The sequence below is a fragment of the Lampetra planeri genome, chromosome 28 (assembly GCF_965212315.1).
Source record: "Lampetra planeri chromosome 28, kcLamPlan1.2.h2, whole genome shotgun sequence".
NCBI classification, from domain to species: domain Eukaryota; kingdom Metazoa; phylum Chordata; class Hyperoartia; order Petromyzontiformes; family Petromyzontidae; genus Lampetra; species Lampetra planeri.
This window is the reverse complement of record NC_136134.1, coordinates 10,094,647-10,109,225: the sequence shown is the minus strand read 5'-3', so window position 1 is coordinate 10,109,225 and position 14,579 is coordinate 10,094,647. Positions and strand designations below refer to the sequence as shown.

Genomic DNA, 14,579 nt, shown 5'->3' with positions numbered 1-14,579 from the left:
CATGTTGTTGCGTTGGAGTCGCATGAATCTGTTTGATGAATCGATCCAAATATGTGAGACACTCGATTGAAAAAGTGTCCGGTACGACGGTGTCGTCCGAATCGATTTTTAAAAAAGTAATCTCCGATATTGAATGGAACGGATCGATTATTGGTTTTACTCGAGGCGACCCAATCTATTGATAACCGCGGCAAGATGATGTCGAGAAAGTTGCAGCTGCTCCGAGATCGAACGTTAATGTGAATCGATTCGATAATCGAATCGCGTGCCTGCATCGCAGGATAGAATCAATACCACGGTCCCGGTGGCGAGTCGCGATATATTCACTGCTGGATGAAGCTCCCCTTTAAATCACCCCCTTCCACTTCAATTTAGTTTGTTATCAAATCTGCAGTGTTGCATGCGCATGAATCCGCTGTGTGACTTCAAAATAAAAAAAAATATGCGACGTTTCGGGTAATAGCCCTCCTTCATAGTACTTTTTTTTAAGGCCGCACAGTGTCATTGATGAATGTGTTTAGTTTGTGTTAATTAATGTGTAAACAACCCGAACGAAGAGCCCCCTATAGACTCTTATGGCAAGAGCTTTTAGTGAATAATAGCACCTAAGGTTGGCGTGGCACACGATGGGGCGAATGACCAACACCCCACGCCTGGCCTACTTTGTCTTCCCGGAGCTACTGTTGATGACACAGCCGCATAAGTTCCTCATTTAAGGCTGAGTCCACCTAAGAGGCTCACAACCCCACGCATGACGCCACGTGGAATCGCCACGCCGAATCGCTTCCTGCGCATGCGCAGTCGTTTGGCTTGTTGACACGCCCCCTTTTGAGTGCCCAATGAAAACGGACCATCGCTCGAAACGTCGCTTATTATACATTCTAGTTGTTTTTTTTTGTTACTTTAAAGCCACGGTGTGATTGACGAATGTGTGTTGAGGTCTTTAATGTTTAATATCGATCGTAAGGAAGTCGAAGCGGAAGTGGAAGTGGACAGTAATCACAACAACGTGCGTAACACGTGGCCGCCGGCAACACGTGCTCAAGTGATTGGTGGTGGTGGCACTTGCTGCGTTTATTGATTTGGTGGGTGGGTGAGGTGTGGACAGGGTAGTGGCGGCGATTGCTCGACCGGTTGATTCTCTCGTACAAAAGTTATCGATCGGCTTGTACGACTGTAGTAGCGATGGCCCTTTCGCCCAGAGATGGAGCGCGTTATCGTGAGCGCTCCTACTGGGACGAACGCTACTCGAACGGCGAGGAGGTGGTGGAAAAGGAGGGCGAGCAACGGGAGTGGTTCGGAGCTTACGCGGCGCTCAAAGAAGCGCTACCCGAGGATCTTGACCGGAGCGGGGCCATCCTGGAGCTAGGTAAGGATGGGGAGGAGGAGGGGTGGAGGGTGTCACTCGAAGCGGAATCTCCCCGGCTCAGTCTCGGTATGGCAACGCTGTTCTTCTACCGCAAGGTAAACACGGAGGGTTGGGCCACAAGGTTGGTCTAACGTCCGCCCGACGTTGACATGCCTACTGGGAATAAAAGGCGTTGTAAATTATCCACTGGTAGTGATTGTGGGAGACGGGTGGCAGCAGGGCTGTAGTTTGCAGTTGAGCGTTTTTAAGCGTCCTCTCTATTTGTGAACATCAACAACCCAGTAAAACACGCAAACAACGTTGGTCCGACATTGGTTGACGTTGAATTGAAATAACACCAGATGCAATCGTAAAGTTGCGGAGATATCGCCAAATCCGATATGGTGTGACGATGTATCACGATGAACCCTCGGTGTATCTCCTGTCTCTCTCTCGCTCTACTCCCCTCTTCATCCATGCGGTGTCGCTGTTACCTCGGCAAATGGCTTGGCACGTTGCAATTGAGACATCCCACTTGGGGGGTGGGATCGGTGTGTCATTTTGAGGTTTTAATTACGTTGTCATAATCATAATATATTGTTTAATTGTCATCATAATTGTTACATTCACATAGTTCACCTGGGAAATCTGGTGAGTTGAAATGTTTTTCGTTTGCAAGACAGGGTGTTCAGGGTAAAATAAAATATTGGTATCCGTATGTTCAACTTCTTTTGAACCTGTCGTCCCCTGGTTCCTATGACTCCGAGTCGGCACCGACTAAATACATAAATAATAACCCACGGTGGTGAGATGTTAACTACCTCGCCTGGTATACAGGAGGTCGTGGGTTCAATCCCGACCCTGACACATGCTGTAATATTTGGAGTTTGCGTGTCTCTCTCCATGTGGTCGCATGGATTTTTCTCCGGGTCGTCCGGTTTTTCCCTCCACATTTCGAAACATGTGTAGAGAGTATTTGGCTGCTATACATTTCCACATAATCCACTAAGTTGAGCTATCATTTGTGGCCTGGTCACTTCTGAAAAAGAGCTATATAGCCCAGCGGGCCATACCTGGGAAAAAAAGAAATAATTAGTGGGTTTTTTTTTGTGAAAAATATAATGCAGTGAAGACCCCATAGCTTCCAGTCTTCTGTCACAGGAAGACCACCAAAGGGATATAACTTGATTTATGATTGATTTCTGGGTCAGATCGCGTAAAATCAAATGTGTGTTGTTAACCCTCCACCCGAAACAACCAAAAAGTTGCCACGTGAACAGACGTGCCGATTAATGACTGCTTAGGCACTTAACCGGTAACGTCGGAGAGCAATCCACATGGTTGTCAGAGTTGTGTAAAATGTCCTTCACCCTGGAATCGAACTTCTTTGATAGAATTCTCATTTCCAACCAATTTGGTAGAGTCTCCTGATAGCAGAAGACATCTGGAAGCGGTGGCTCTACGAACTTATTCATTAAACATCTGCAGACTCTTCCAGGAGAATCCTCCTCCGCTCCTGAACTTCTGAACATCGGGGGGCCAGAGGATCCAGGGGGCGGGCAGGACTCCGCAATATTATTTGTGTCAATGATGGCCGTGATGGAACTCATCACCGTATGTATACGTATGTTGAACTTCTTTCGCACCGTACGTAGCCAACCATGCTAATCGGAGGTGCGAGGGAAGGACAACAAACTAAACACAAACAGTTCAAAAGAAATGTCACCGGGGCGTGACTACGACCGAGACTGCTTAACCAAAGACCAGAGCAGCCCATGACTGCCCGTGATGGCCCGTGACAAGACGGAGTTACCGAGTCCCTACGGAGTGAAGGCTCTGACTGAGATAATCCAGTAGCGCCACTCGAGTTCCTCGTGACAGCGGTGCACCGAGGAAGACCAACGCCTAGTAATTGGCTCCACAGTACGTGCACATACATATGTTGAACTTCTTTCGCGCCGTACGTAGCCAGATTTATAGAGTTCACCGCTTTTGGCTGAGCTGATAGCGGTGACGGTGAGAGGCGGGCATGAACTCCTCAGGTCAAGTCCAGATTCCAGATACTTCCTCCTTTTTCACCTCTGCCCACGACTCGCTGCCTCGTCCTCAACATTTATGTGCCACATTCTCCTGTGCAGTGCTCGTGAGATGAGTTCGCATTTATCTGCTACAGCATTTGAATTCCCAGGTGTGTGCAGGTGCCTATTATACAGGTATGCATTGTTTTTGTACACAGTTATGTAGCGTGTGTGTATAGTAAGGAAAAGTATGTTTATGGATGGACAGGTGTGTGTGTGTGTAATGTGTACCTAGGGTGATGTGTAAACATTGCCACTGGGAAGACAAAGGCGGACCGGCGTGGTGCTGGTCATCTACCTCCTTGTGTGCCGTGCCAGCCTTCATAGGTGCTCGCTACCAGCACTTGCCCCAAAAGTCTGTTCATGCTAAAAGGGTCGATCTTCGTCTTTTTTTTACGTGTTATATATAGTTGGTCGTGCATAACAGGCGTATTTATGTATAGGTAATGGTTCTTACTGGAATCTTAGGCTGGTTAAATAAAGAGTGTTTGCTATTCTCTCTCGGTATAATACACTCTTTCCACACTCGGGGTGTGGTTTTGGATTTCATAATTTTGGATTCTCTGACGTTTGGGGCCCATGTCTGTCAGATGAAAGTCTTAATTGTGTATTTAAATGTATTACGTTTTAATAACGTTGATTTTTTGTACGCGCTAAAATTCGATAACTTTAATCATGAAGGCCTTGCCGAGCCCTCGCCATCTCTCGCGATCCTATGATGTAACAAGTCGCCTAGCACTGCCATGCAAAGCTTAATTGAGTAATTTTAATTAATAGAAGTTGGATGATATTTTTTTTTACATAACGTTCCATCAGAAAAGTTTTTTTTTAATACGAACGTTTGTGTATTTTAATAATTTAAGCAAGAGCAATGTTGTCGTGCATCGTGAAAATGGCGCCACGTGATGGCACTTTTGGCGGGAAAGGCACAGGCATGTAACGCCCCCTCCTGTGACATCACTTCCTGTGGTGTCACATTTTCGGACGAATCCGTAACCCCACAGCATTTTCTAAATCGTCTGATGTTCAGCAGCTAGGGTTGATTTTCAAATTCATGCACACATCTGGAATGCACCCCTCAGACAGAGGTGGGTTATGTCGTGGCATTACAGTGTGTTCTTTGGTTCTTTTCGGTTAAGTCACGTCTAAAAATAAAATAATAAATCAAAATAAAACAACACATTACGACGTTTCGATTGCAACACAAGCAATCATCGTCAGGCATAAAAGAAAATAGCAACAAAAATCTAACTAGAAAACTATAGACCGACATACAAGCAGACAGACATCACAACGGCACACAGAGAGAGGACACAAATCGGCACAAAGAGATGATTGAAACGACCATCTCTTTGTGCCGATTTGTGTCCTCTCTCTCTGTGTGCCGTTGTGATGTCTGTCTGCTTGTATGTCTGTCTATAGTTTTCTAGTTAGATATTTGTTGCTCACACTTAAAATTCTAACTTAGCAAATTTTGAAACACGTAGTCAACCAGGCCATGCGTTAATTGTGTGTTAACCGACTCTCTGTTGTATTACATCACATTTCAATATTTTACTAGGTTATTTAATTTTCGTGTGCCTGTATACTCCTCTCTATGTGTGCCGTTGTGATGTCTGTCTGCTTGTATGTCGGTCTATAGTTTTCTAGTTAGGTTTTTGTTGCTATTTTCTTTTATGCCTGATGATGATTGCTTGTGTTGCAATCGAAACGTCGTAATGTGTTGTTTTATTTTGATTTATTATTTTATTTTTAGACGTGACTTAACCGAAAAGAACCAAAGAATAATTCCTGCAGTCACGAAAGCTCCCAAATTAAGATTACAGTGTGTGTTGTGGTCTGACCTTGTGCATGTGTGTGTGTTCTGGCCTGGCTTGCCTGTCCCACCAAACCCTGCAGGCCAACTCGTGTAAATTTTCACTTCTTTTGAATTGGACATTTCCATCAATCGGGGCTCTTAATGACCGTGTAATTCCTTAATAACGTAATCAGATGCTTGCCCTATCGGCCGCCCGATGCACAATCAATGCCCTAATGTGATGAGACTTGTGTTTAGCCCTGAGCCTGCGTTTGAGTGAGTGACGGCGAGCTGGCGAGTGTATAAATTGAGTGTGTGTGGGCGAGTCGGTGGGGAGTTGGTGAGTGAGCGAGTGAGCGAGTGTGGCTGAGCCAGTGGGTGAGCGTGTCGGTGTTGGTGAGTGAGCGAGTGTGACCGAGTGCTTCGTAAAGAGACACGCGTGCAATCGGTCGAAGGGCGGAGGGGAGGGTGGGAAGATGAGGTATGGAGAAGGAGGATGATGGAGGGATAGCTAACATGAGGCGGAGGCAGGGTTGGGAAATAACGCCCGGTGAGGTTTGGCTTCGAAATCCGACGCAGGTCATCTTAGGCCGTCGCTGCCCCCTCCCCCTTCAACTTGGCACATCCCCCGGCCCCCCCTCACTCCCTTCTGCTGGTGGGAGGATCATAATTAGTGCGGTCATTCAGTCTCATCAATCAGAGTCGGCCTCGCTGCAGGGTCTCCCCGTCGCGATGCTCGGGCTCGCGGTGCAGTGCGGTGTTTTAATTCCCGTCAACAAAATCGGCCGCGGAAAATATTCGTAGCAACGCCGAAGAGTGGCTTCCGTTATTTGTGGTGAATCGGGTGAGCATTATTGTAGGAGCGTCTCCACCACCACCAGCAGTGGCAGGAGAATGGGAAGCCAGGTCACTAAGGTCAATCACCCCCCTCCCACTACTGCAACCCCCAAACTCCACCATCTTCCAATTGGCCGTGTCTCCACGTGTGCGGTGCAGCTGGATTTCAATTATCGTGATTTCAGACGAATAATAACGATTATGATCTCAACTTGCAACGCGCCGCCACCACCACTGCACACACGGCGTTCGCTCGCTCTCCTGGAGATGGAACGACTCGGAGGTGCGGGGGACGAACCATAGACGAGTGGGAATGGCAGCATCAGCAGCAGCCAGGCGGTGAGCTGGCACCAATAATTGTCTAAGCTCTGCGGTCCTCTATATATGTTCAGGTGCTATCGGCCAATTCATGAGTATTCATATTCTTAGGTTTTTTCGGTAAAGTCACGTAGGTAAAAAAATTTTAATTAATAAAAGTAAAATAAAAATAAAATAAAAATCACGACGTTTCGGAGGCAACACAAGCTTCCGTCTTCAGGTCTTCAGGTGGAACCGTCACAGCACGATTGCTGTATCAAGTACTTGATACAGCAATCGTGCTGTGAAGACGGAAGCTTGTGTTGCCTCCGAAACGTCGTGATTTTTATTTTATTTTTTATTTTACTTTTATTAATTTAAATTTGAATTTTTTACCTACGTGACTTTACCGAAAAAGCCTAAGAATATGAATCCTTGCAGTCACGAAAGCTTCAAATCTAGAATCAATTCATGAGTGTTTACACGAGGGAAGAAAGCGGAGCACCCGGAGAAAACCCGCATGTGCGAGAGGGGGCAACACTTTCCCATACAGATGGAACAGATGGGGATTCGTCCACACGTGTTGTACCTCCTCCTGACGAGCCAGGGTATGGCCCCTCGACGCTGGATCGCAGGCCACGCGCATTGCTGCCACCGTCAAGTTTAATATTCTTTATATACATTGCGGTGAATGTAGCGACCTTTAGTGGCTCTCGGAGTAACTCTGAACCCATTTATCTGCAACAAATACAAATCGAAAGAGTCCATGACCAATACATAAACTGCGAGTTTGATTGAAAACCTCAGGCACTTGTCGGCTTTTCAATCTCGCTCGCTCGTTTGTTGTGTGCGCTGTCTAATACAGTCCTGAACAAACTATGCATCGTATATTAAACCACGGTGGTCTGCGTTCCTTTAACAGAGAAAGCACAGCGACACGACCTCTCTCTCTCTGTCTGTCTGCTGAAACCCTGGCTTGTCGTGGCAGCAGCAGCAGCAGACATCGACATTGGCTTCGAGCTCCTGAGCAGATTGCTGCTGCTGCTGCCATCACGAACAGAACACTGTCTCATAACGTCCCATTTGCCCTGGCCTCTCTGCACTGGCACGGGGGAGGTGCGCCATGCATTTGAGATCAATTATCACGACTTCGCGGAGTCGATATCGATCGATTTTTTTTTTCTTGTTATTTCAAATCACCGCACCCGTTTTTTGTCGCGGCCAATGCGTCTCGTCTGCGTTCCGCTCCCGGGTCTGTTCCGTGTAAAATGGTGACTCCTCCTGTTTCACGAGGCCGATGGGACCAGTTAAATAGATTGTAAATATCCCCCCCCCCACCACATCCCCATCTGTTTAATCTCCCTCCGCCCACTGTCCCTCCTCCCTGCCAGTATCTCTTCCCGCACTTCCCCTCCCCCATCTCTCCCCCCCCCTATCTCTCCCCTACCCTCTCTTCCTCTGCAGTTCTCCCCTCGCCTGGTATGCAGGAGACCGTGGGTTCGATCCCGACCTTGACGCCTGCTGCTGTATATTTGGAGTTTGCGTGACTCTCTCCCCGTGGTTTCGTGGATTTTCTCCGAGTGCTCCGGTTTTTCCCTCCGCACTTAGAAACGGCGTTGAGAGTATTTGGCTGCTATAAATTTCCATGCGATAAGCCACTACGTTGGGCTATCATTTGTGGCCAGATCGCTTCTGAAAAATATCAATATAGCTTAGTGGGCTTTACCTGGTAAAATAAAAAAAGTGTAATAGTTTACATAAGTATGCAAGTTACTATCTTTGCCTTAGAGCTATTTTAGTGACAGGTGTAGCCCAGTAGGTTCCTAATGGCAGTGTCAAATCCTCTGCGTTGTATTTATCTTCCCGTCTCGAGGTCTCAAAACCTGAAAAGAGGGATGCGCGAAGAGGTGGAAGAGGTGGGATTAATGGGGAGGAGGCGGAGGTGAAGGAAGGAGAGTAGAAGGTGGAGGAGGGAGACAAGGAAGAGTCCTTCACTGCGAGGAGTCTGTCGTCGTCTGGAACACGGCCGGGACGGTTCCCCTGAAACTCGCTTAGAACTTACCGGACGGTAAATTATTTGGCGCCGAAATCGCCCGATTTAAAAATGTCCTAAAAGTACCGAACGTCTAACGGTGAGCGGTAACGGTTCCTGGGAGGTGGGGAACGTGGCGGGGGGGGGGGGCAGGTGGGGGAGCGGATGGTAAGGAAAGGTGGAACAGCACGATCAAAGAGAGGAGGTGGTTTTATGGAGTAACTTGGAAGTTGGGAGAGCGGTGGAGGTGGAAATAGGGGGAGCGCGTTCCAGAGGGCGACGGCGGGGGTTGGCGGATTGCACGCGGATTGCCGTGAAGCTTCTCGTCCCGTGGGTGTCGAGGTGGTGGCGTGTTCTGGCTCGCTAGGAGAAGGCGGTACACCAAAATGTGCACATCAGCTGTTCCGTCTGTACAGGATAGAGCGTTGTCCCCTTGCACGCACGTGTGGCCTTTCTCCGGGTGCTCCGCTCATTAATTGGCCGAAAGCACCTTAATGTACAGAGGACCGCAGAGCTTTGGCAATTGTTGGTAGTGCCGGTTTCTCGCCGCGTGGATTGCTGCTGCCTTTCCCGCGCTCGTCTGCGGTTCCCCCTCCTGGCGCCTCTCGAGTCGTTCCGTATTAGCGAGGAGCGGACGTTGTGGCGGTGGTGGTGGTGGCGGTGGCGGCGGCGGCGGCGGCGGCGGTGGTGGTGGCGGTGGCGGCGGTGGTGGCGGCGGCGGTGGTGGGGCGGTGGTGGGGCGGTGGTGGGGCGGTGGCGGTGGTGGCGGCGGTGACGCGTTCACAGCGTCACTAGCTGGGACGATCGTTCCGTCAGCGAACCACACCTTTAGTGACGTGGGTGACTGACCCTCGCACCTCCGATTAGCGCGTTTGGCACATACAACATACATACAGCCTCGTGATTTTATCAGAATCGGATTCACAATTTTTATTTTCTATCTGATGAGCTATGAAGCTATTTTTCACAGATGTCTAGTATAATTAATTAAACTTATCACTTATTTTTCACACTTTAAAAACATGTAATAGTTTTAAATGTTGCGATGATTGATGTCAGTCAGTTTTTAAAAGCGGAATAAAATGGATTGTATAGTTCTCTCTCCCGTCTTTTACTCTCCTTTCCCTTGGTTTTTTTTTTATTGTAGCCCCGTCACTGTTATGATTTACACACCGCACCAGGCACTTATTTTAGGCCGAGTCAACCTAGGGGAAGGCCCCAGAATCGGCTGTGACATTTCTCGCTGCTAAGTGGTAGACTTTCACCGTTCCACCCCATTGACCCACAAATAAAAGACAGATTCCCCGTAGAGCCTTCAACATATACTGTTGGGGCAAGTGCTGTTAGCGAGCACCTAGTGAAGGCTGGAATGGCACACGAGTTGGTGGGTGACCAGCACCGCGCCAGGCCGCCTTTGTCTCCCCGGTGGTGATGTTTACACGTCGCACCCAGGAACTCATTCGAGGCGGAGTCGACCTAGGGGAGGCTCAGGGATGGTTCAGATAATCGTCACCGGTGTTGGCCGTGAGCGGGAATCGTACTCGGATTATTGCACCAACAGACGTACACACCGACCAACACACGCGTACGCATTTATAACGCACATTTTGTCTTCGCCCCGTCTCCATCTCCCACCCATCACTGAACAAACTGTTGCCGTAGGAACTGGGTTGTGAGGCTGTGGTTGCCTAGGAGATGTTGGGAGTTGTGAGCATGCCGTGTGTGCGCGCATCTGTGTGTGTGGGGAGCGGTGGTGCAGCGGTTAGCGCTACGAACCCAGCGACCCGAGTTTGATTGCCGCACCCACGCGGCCAACACCAGTGACGATTATCTGAACCGGTTCTGGGCCTCCCTTAGGTCGACTCGGCCTTAAATGAGAACCTGGTGCGGTGTGTAGACGCTAGTACTTGGGAAACAACCAGATCAACCCCTGGTGTAGCGTGCCGGACTTAATAGGTGCTCGCTAACGGCACTTGCCGCAGTTTCACATCGATGCTGCGTCGCATGTGCCGTGTCTGTCGCGTGTGCATGTACTGCATATACAAACATAGATTAGTACGCTGCACTTATCAAGCCTCTGACCTTTATTTAACCGGGTTGAAAGTCCATGTGTAGCTGTGTAGTACATAGTACAGTGGACTACTCATGCGAACCACATTTGCCAGTTTGTGCTGTACGCTTTATGCTTCCCGCCTTCAACCAACGCGCACCGGTGAAGTATGGTCAAATAACCCCCACGGAGCTGGATGGATGTCCCATCCCTGCAGAGTTGCGGAGGTTTTTTAAAAAATATTTTCAAGATAAAGGAGCAGCCCTGCAATTGCTTGCTTGCGCCACTGCCGGCAGTAGAGGCCTCCGCTAGAGGGCAGCTCTAGAGAGCACCCCCCCCTCCACCCCTTTTGGCCTACTCTTCCAAGTCGGCCTGACGTCTTGGAATTTTCAAATGTGTCGTATTTGAAATGCGCGGCGGTGTAGTTTGAAGCAATCGCCAAACTGTCTTGCTGCTCATGAGCAGCAGTGACCCTGCCTGGTAAAAACGTGCGACAGCGGGGGCGGTTGGTCCAAAGTTGACCCAACGTTGACCAAACGTTGGGTCAGCGTTGGGTCAACGTTGGGTCAACGTTGGGTCAACGTTGGCCCCTGCATCCTTATGGGTAGTAAAGTAATAACGCTATATCTATGAGGCGCCTTTCGTCGGAGCCATCTCAAGAGTGCGCGAAAAATAACTCGTGAAAGTAAACGCGACTGCCACGAATGACGATAATGAAACATGTACCGACAAAAAAACATTTGCCGAATTGACTAAAAGCTAAAGAAATGGGAAGTGTACAGATGTAAGATTTAAGAGGAGCTTTTTAAAAAAAATGTGCGCAGACTGGATGAGATGCGGACGTTCGCGTGAGGCCACGTGGGGCGGGGGGGAGCAGCTCGGTCGCCCATCGACCCAAAAGCCTCTCCGTGACCTGGGATCGCAGGGAAGATCTGTCCCCCCTCGACCCCCCCGTATCTTAGAGACCTTGAGGGGACATGGGGACGTGCAGAGTGTCTCTGACATAGACGGGGAGTCAGTCAAATAAATAAATGCACGTGTGCTCGATTCTCGCACGCAATATTTAAAATCTAATTTTTCGTCGGCGTGAGAGCCTTCTGAACCGATATCGGCCCGACGAAAATTCATTCGGAGATTCTGCGTTGGCGGTGGCGGCGGTGTGAATCTGGGCCGTCGTCCGCTTCGCACGCATTGCAAGACATTGCACTTTGTACAAGAAGCCGGGGGAAGACAGCGGGATTGAGTTACAAAAGCCAGCTGAACAATTGGACGCAGCCAAGTAGGAGCATCTATTGCAGCGTTCTTCATCGCAAGGCCCGCAGGCCACTGGTGACCCTGGTGGCCTTTAGTGCAGCCCCTGACAATACACAAATGGTAAAAACACTCCCCCCCCTCCCATCATCATTGTGCTGTCAAACTCCAATGGTTTCAAATGTGTGGCTGCCCTCACACCGATGGTGTATTTTTGGCGAAAGTGGCCTGCCTCTGAAAATGAGTGAAGAACACTGGCCTAATGCAACGTTCTTGAGTAAATATCATGGACAGAGCTAAATGGACGGAAGGCCATGATCGCCAACCACTTTGAGAAAAAAATGTGTAACGGCAGAGAAATGATATAGATATACGGCAATTCCTCGTTTAAGGCGGTAGATGCGTTCCTGAAAGTGCCGCGTTGAGCGAGGAACCACTGGCGCTGAATCACATTTGCACGAACATCAGCCTGCAGCCCATCCCGTGTTGGGACAGAAATGAGATGAGTGTACATGCCGCCACTGCTTTTCTGTATCATTCCACGTACCGTATCACCGTACCGCTCAGCCACGCAGCTCAAGAAAGTAGTTCGCCGTCGACCGCTGAGAAACCGCGTTTATAACAATGAGCGCGTTCCGCGTTGTAGCGGTGCGCGGTTTTCACGTTGTGCGAAAAGTATTTCACGAATGGAAGAACCGCGTTATAGCGAAAACCCGTCAGTGTGAACACCAATCGTTAAACGGGGACTTTCCGTATACTTTTCCATTTAAATGCACGGTGTAGTTTTTTTTTTATCATCAATACAGCATCATCCATCAGATATTGGCTACGGCTGCCAAAACAAGAGAGAGCGATTTCGCGGCGTGCGGCCTGAAATTGCTCGCAAGTTGCACCATGGGACGATTACCGATTAGCTCCGTGAACGCGCACGCACGCACGCACACACAAAGACAAATATCCCCCCCGATAGTCTGAACAGACTATTGGGGCAAGTGCTGTTAGCGAGCACCTACGAAGGCCGGAACGGCACACGAGGGGATGGGTGGCCAACACCACGCCCGGTCGCCTTTCTCTCCCCAGTGGCGATGTTTGCACACCGCACCAGGTACTCATTTGAGGCTGAGTCGACTTAGGGGAGGAGGACCAGGACCGATGGAGACAATCGTCACTGGTGTTGGTGGCCGTGAGCGGGAATCGAACCCGGGTCGCCGGGTTCGTAGCGCAGCGTAGCGCTAACCACTACACGACGGCTCCTCTTACACACGCGCACGCAGGCAGGCATGCGATCGTGCGTGGATGCGGGCTTTGTCGTTGGGGCTCCAGGCCTGGCTGTTTTGTTTTACGTGTGAGCAAGATGACTTGGCCTCTCCCGGCCCCCCCCCGGCCCCCCCCCCCGGCCCCCCGTCATGTGCGTCTATATTTAGCGCAGGCTTGGCTTTCGCTTGATGCGATGAAGGTCGCCGTCTTGACGAGTGTGTGGTGTGCGTATCGGTGCTCACATGTTGCATGTGCTTGTTGCACAAAGCAGTCGCCCTGTGATAGTGATTACGGGCGCCGTGGTGGCGAGATGTGAACTTCCTCGCCTGGTATACAGGAGGTCGTAGGTTCGATCCCGACCCTGACGCCTGCTGTATATTTGGAGTGTGCGTGTTCTCCCCGTGGTCGCATGGATTTTTCTCCGAGTCCTCTGGGTTTTCCCTCCACATTTAGAATCACACTTTCTGAGTCTTTGGCTGCCATACATTTACACGCGATAAGCCACTTCGTTGAGCTGTCAATTGTGGCCTGGTCGCTTCTTAAAGAGATTGGTGCGTGCGCATCACCCCTGCCTTAATAGCTTGACTACGACTGTAATAGTACCATGGACAGTTCTCTATCCCTCTCTGTCCATCGCCTGTCTCAGGTTCAGCGGTCAACTCTCACTGACCAGGGTAATGCGGGGAAAGGTGCGACCTGGATAAAAAACGAAAGGTGAGTGCCAAACGTCGCCAGTGAACGTTGGCCCAACGTTGGCGTGCGGTTGGAACCGTTGGACCAGCGTTGTGTGTCGCGGTCACCTGGGCAAGTGAGCCCGTTGACTCCTCGGCGAGGCAGGAGCAGCGAATAAGTTGAAAGTGAAGGGCGCGCGAATGAGCGTGGTTAATCTGCAGCACCATCACCTGACTTTCATCTCTGTTAAACCCACCGTTCTAGGTGCCACGGGCGACCGCTTTTTCTTGTGTCGTTCCCCGATTGCCATTAGGCTTGGATGGGATTTGCCAAGCTTGGATTCATCATTTAAAGACATTTCTCACAACCCACCTGGGTCATTCGCGCATCTCATCCCACCGCCCTGCTCGTATCTCATCCCGATACTCTCACCTCGTCATCCTCCCTGCATCTCATCGCACACCTCATCCCAAACCTCATCCCCCACCTCTGCACCCCCACTACCTCCCCATACCACCAGCCCACGTGCCATGAGTGCTGATGTAATTTACGATGTGCGAATGGAGGAGTGGGAGCGATGGGGGGCTTCAGGTCAGAGTCAGACGATAGGAGTCGTTTGGTGCAGGCAAAGGCTCCCCAATGGAATGGAGAATCAGGGCGACTGCCCCGGGCCCCGCACTTTGGGGGGGGGGTCCAAGCGGAAGGATTTGGCATGGGCCCAGAAACCCTCCCCCACCGCTCATCTGGAGGGCACCGGATGCAGGCTTCGTAGACATTTTCCAGGAAAGCGCCACGCGGCGATCAGTCGCTCTGATGGCTCGATCGGTACGCACAACACGCGTCACGAACACCAAAACACAAAGAACCCCCGGATAGCCTTCAACAGACTGCTGGGGCAAGTGCCGTTAGCGAGTACTCTGCACCCACGAAGGCCGGCATGGCACACGAGGGGATGGTTT

At 50.1% G+C, this 14,579-nt stretch overlaps 1 protein-coding gene across 1 annotated transcript in view; it reads left to right on the top strand.

Annotated features, from left to right (window-relative positions):
- The first annotated feature begins 826 nt into the window (after positions 1-826).
- EEF1AKMT4 (EEF1A lysine methyltransferase 4) overlaps positions 827-14,579 on the top strand; it is a 46,026-nt gene continuing 32,273 nt past the window's right edge. The window contains exon 1 of the mRNA XM_078607853.1: positions 827-1,369. Within this exon, the coding sequence (XP_078463979.1) occupies positions 1,186-1,369 (184 nt within the window). The 5' untranslated portion in view covers positions 827-1,185. The remainder of the gene's footprint in view (positions 1,370-14,579) is intronic.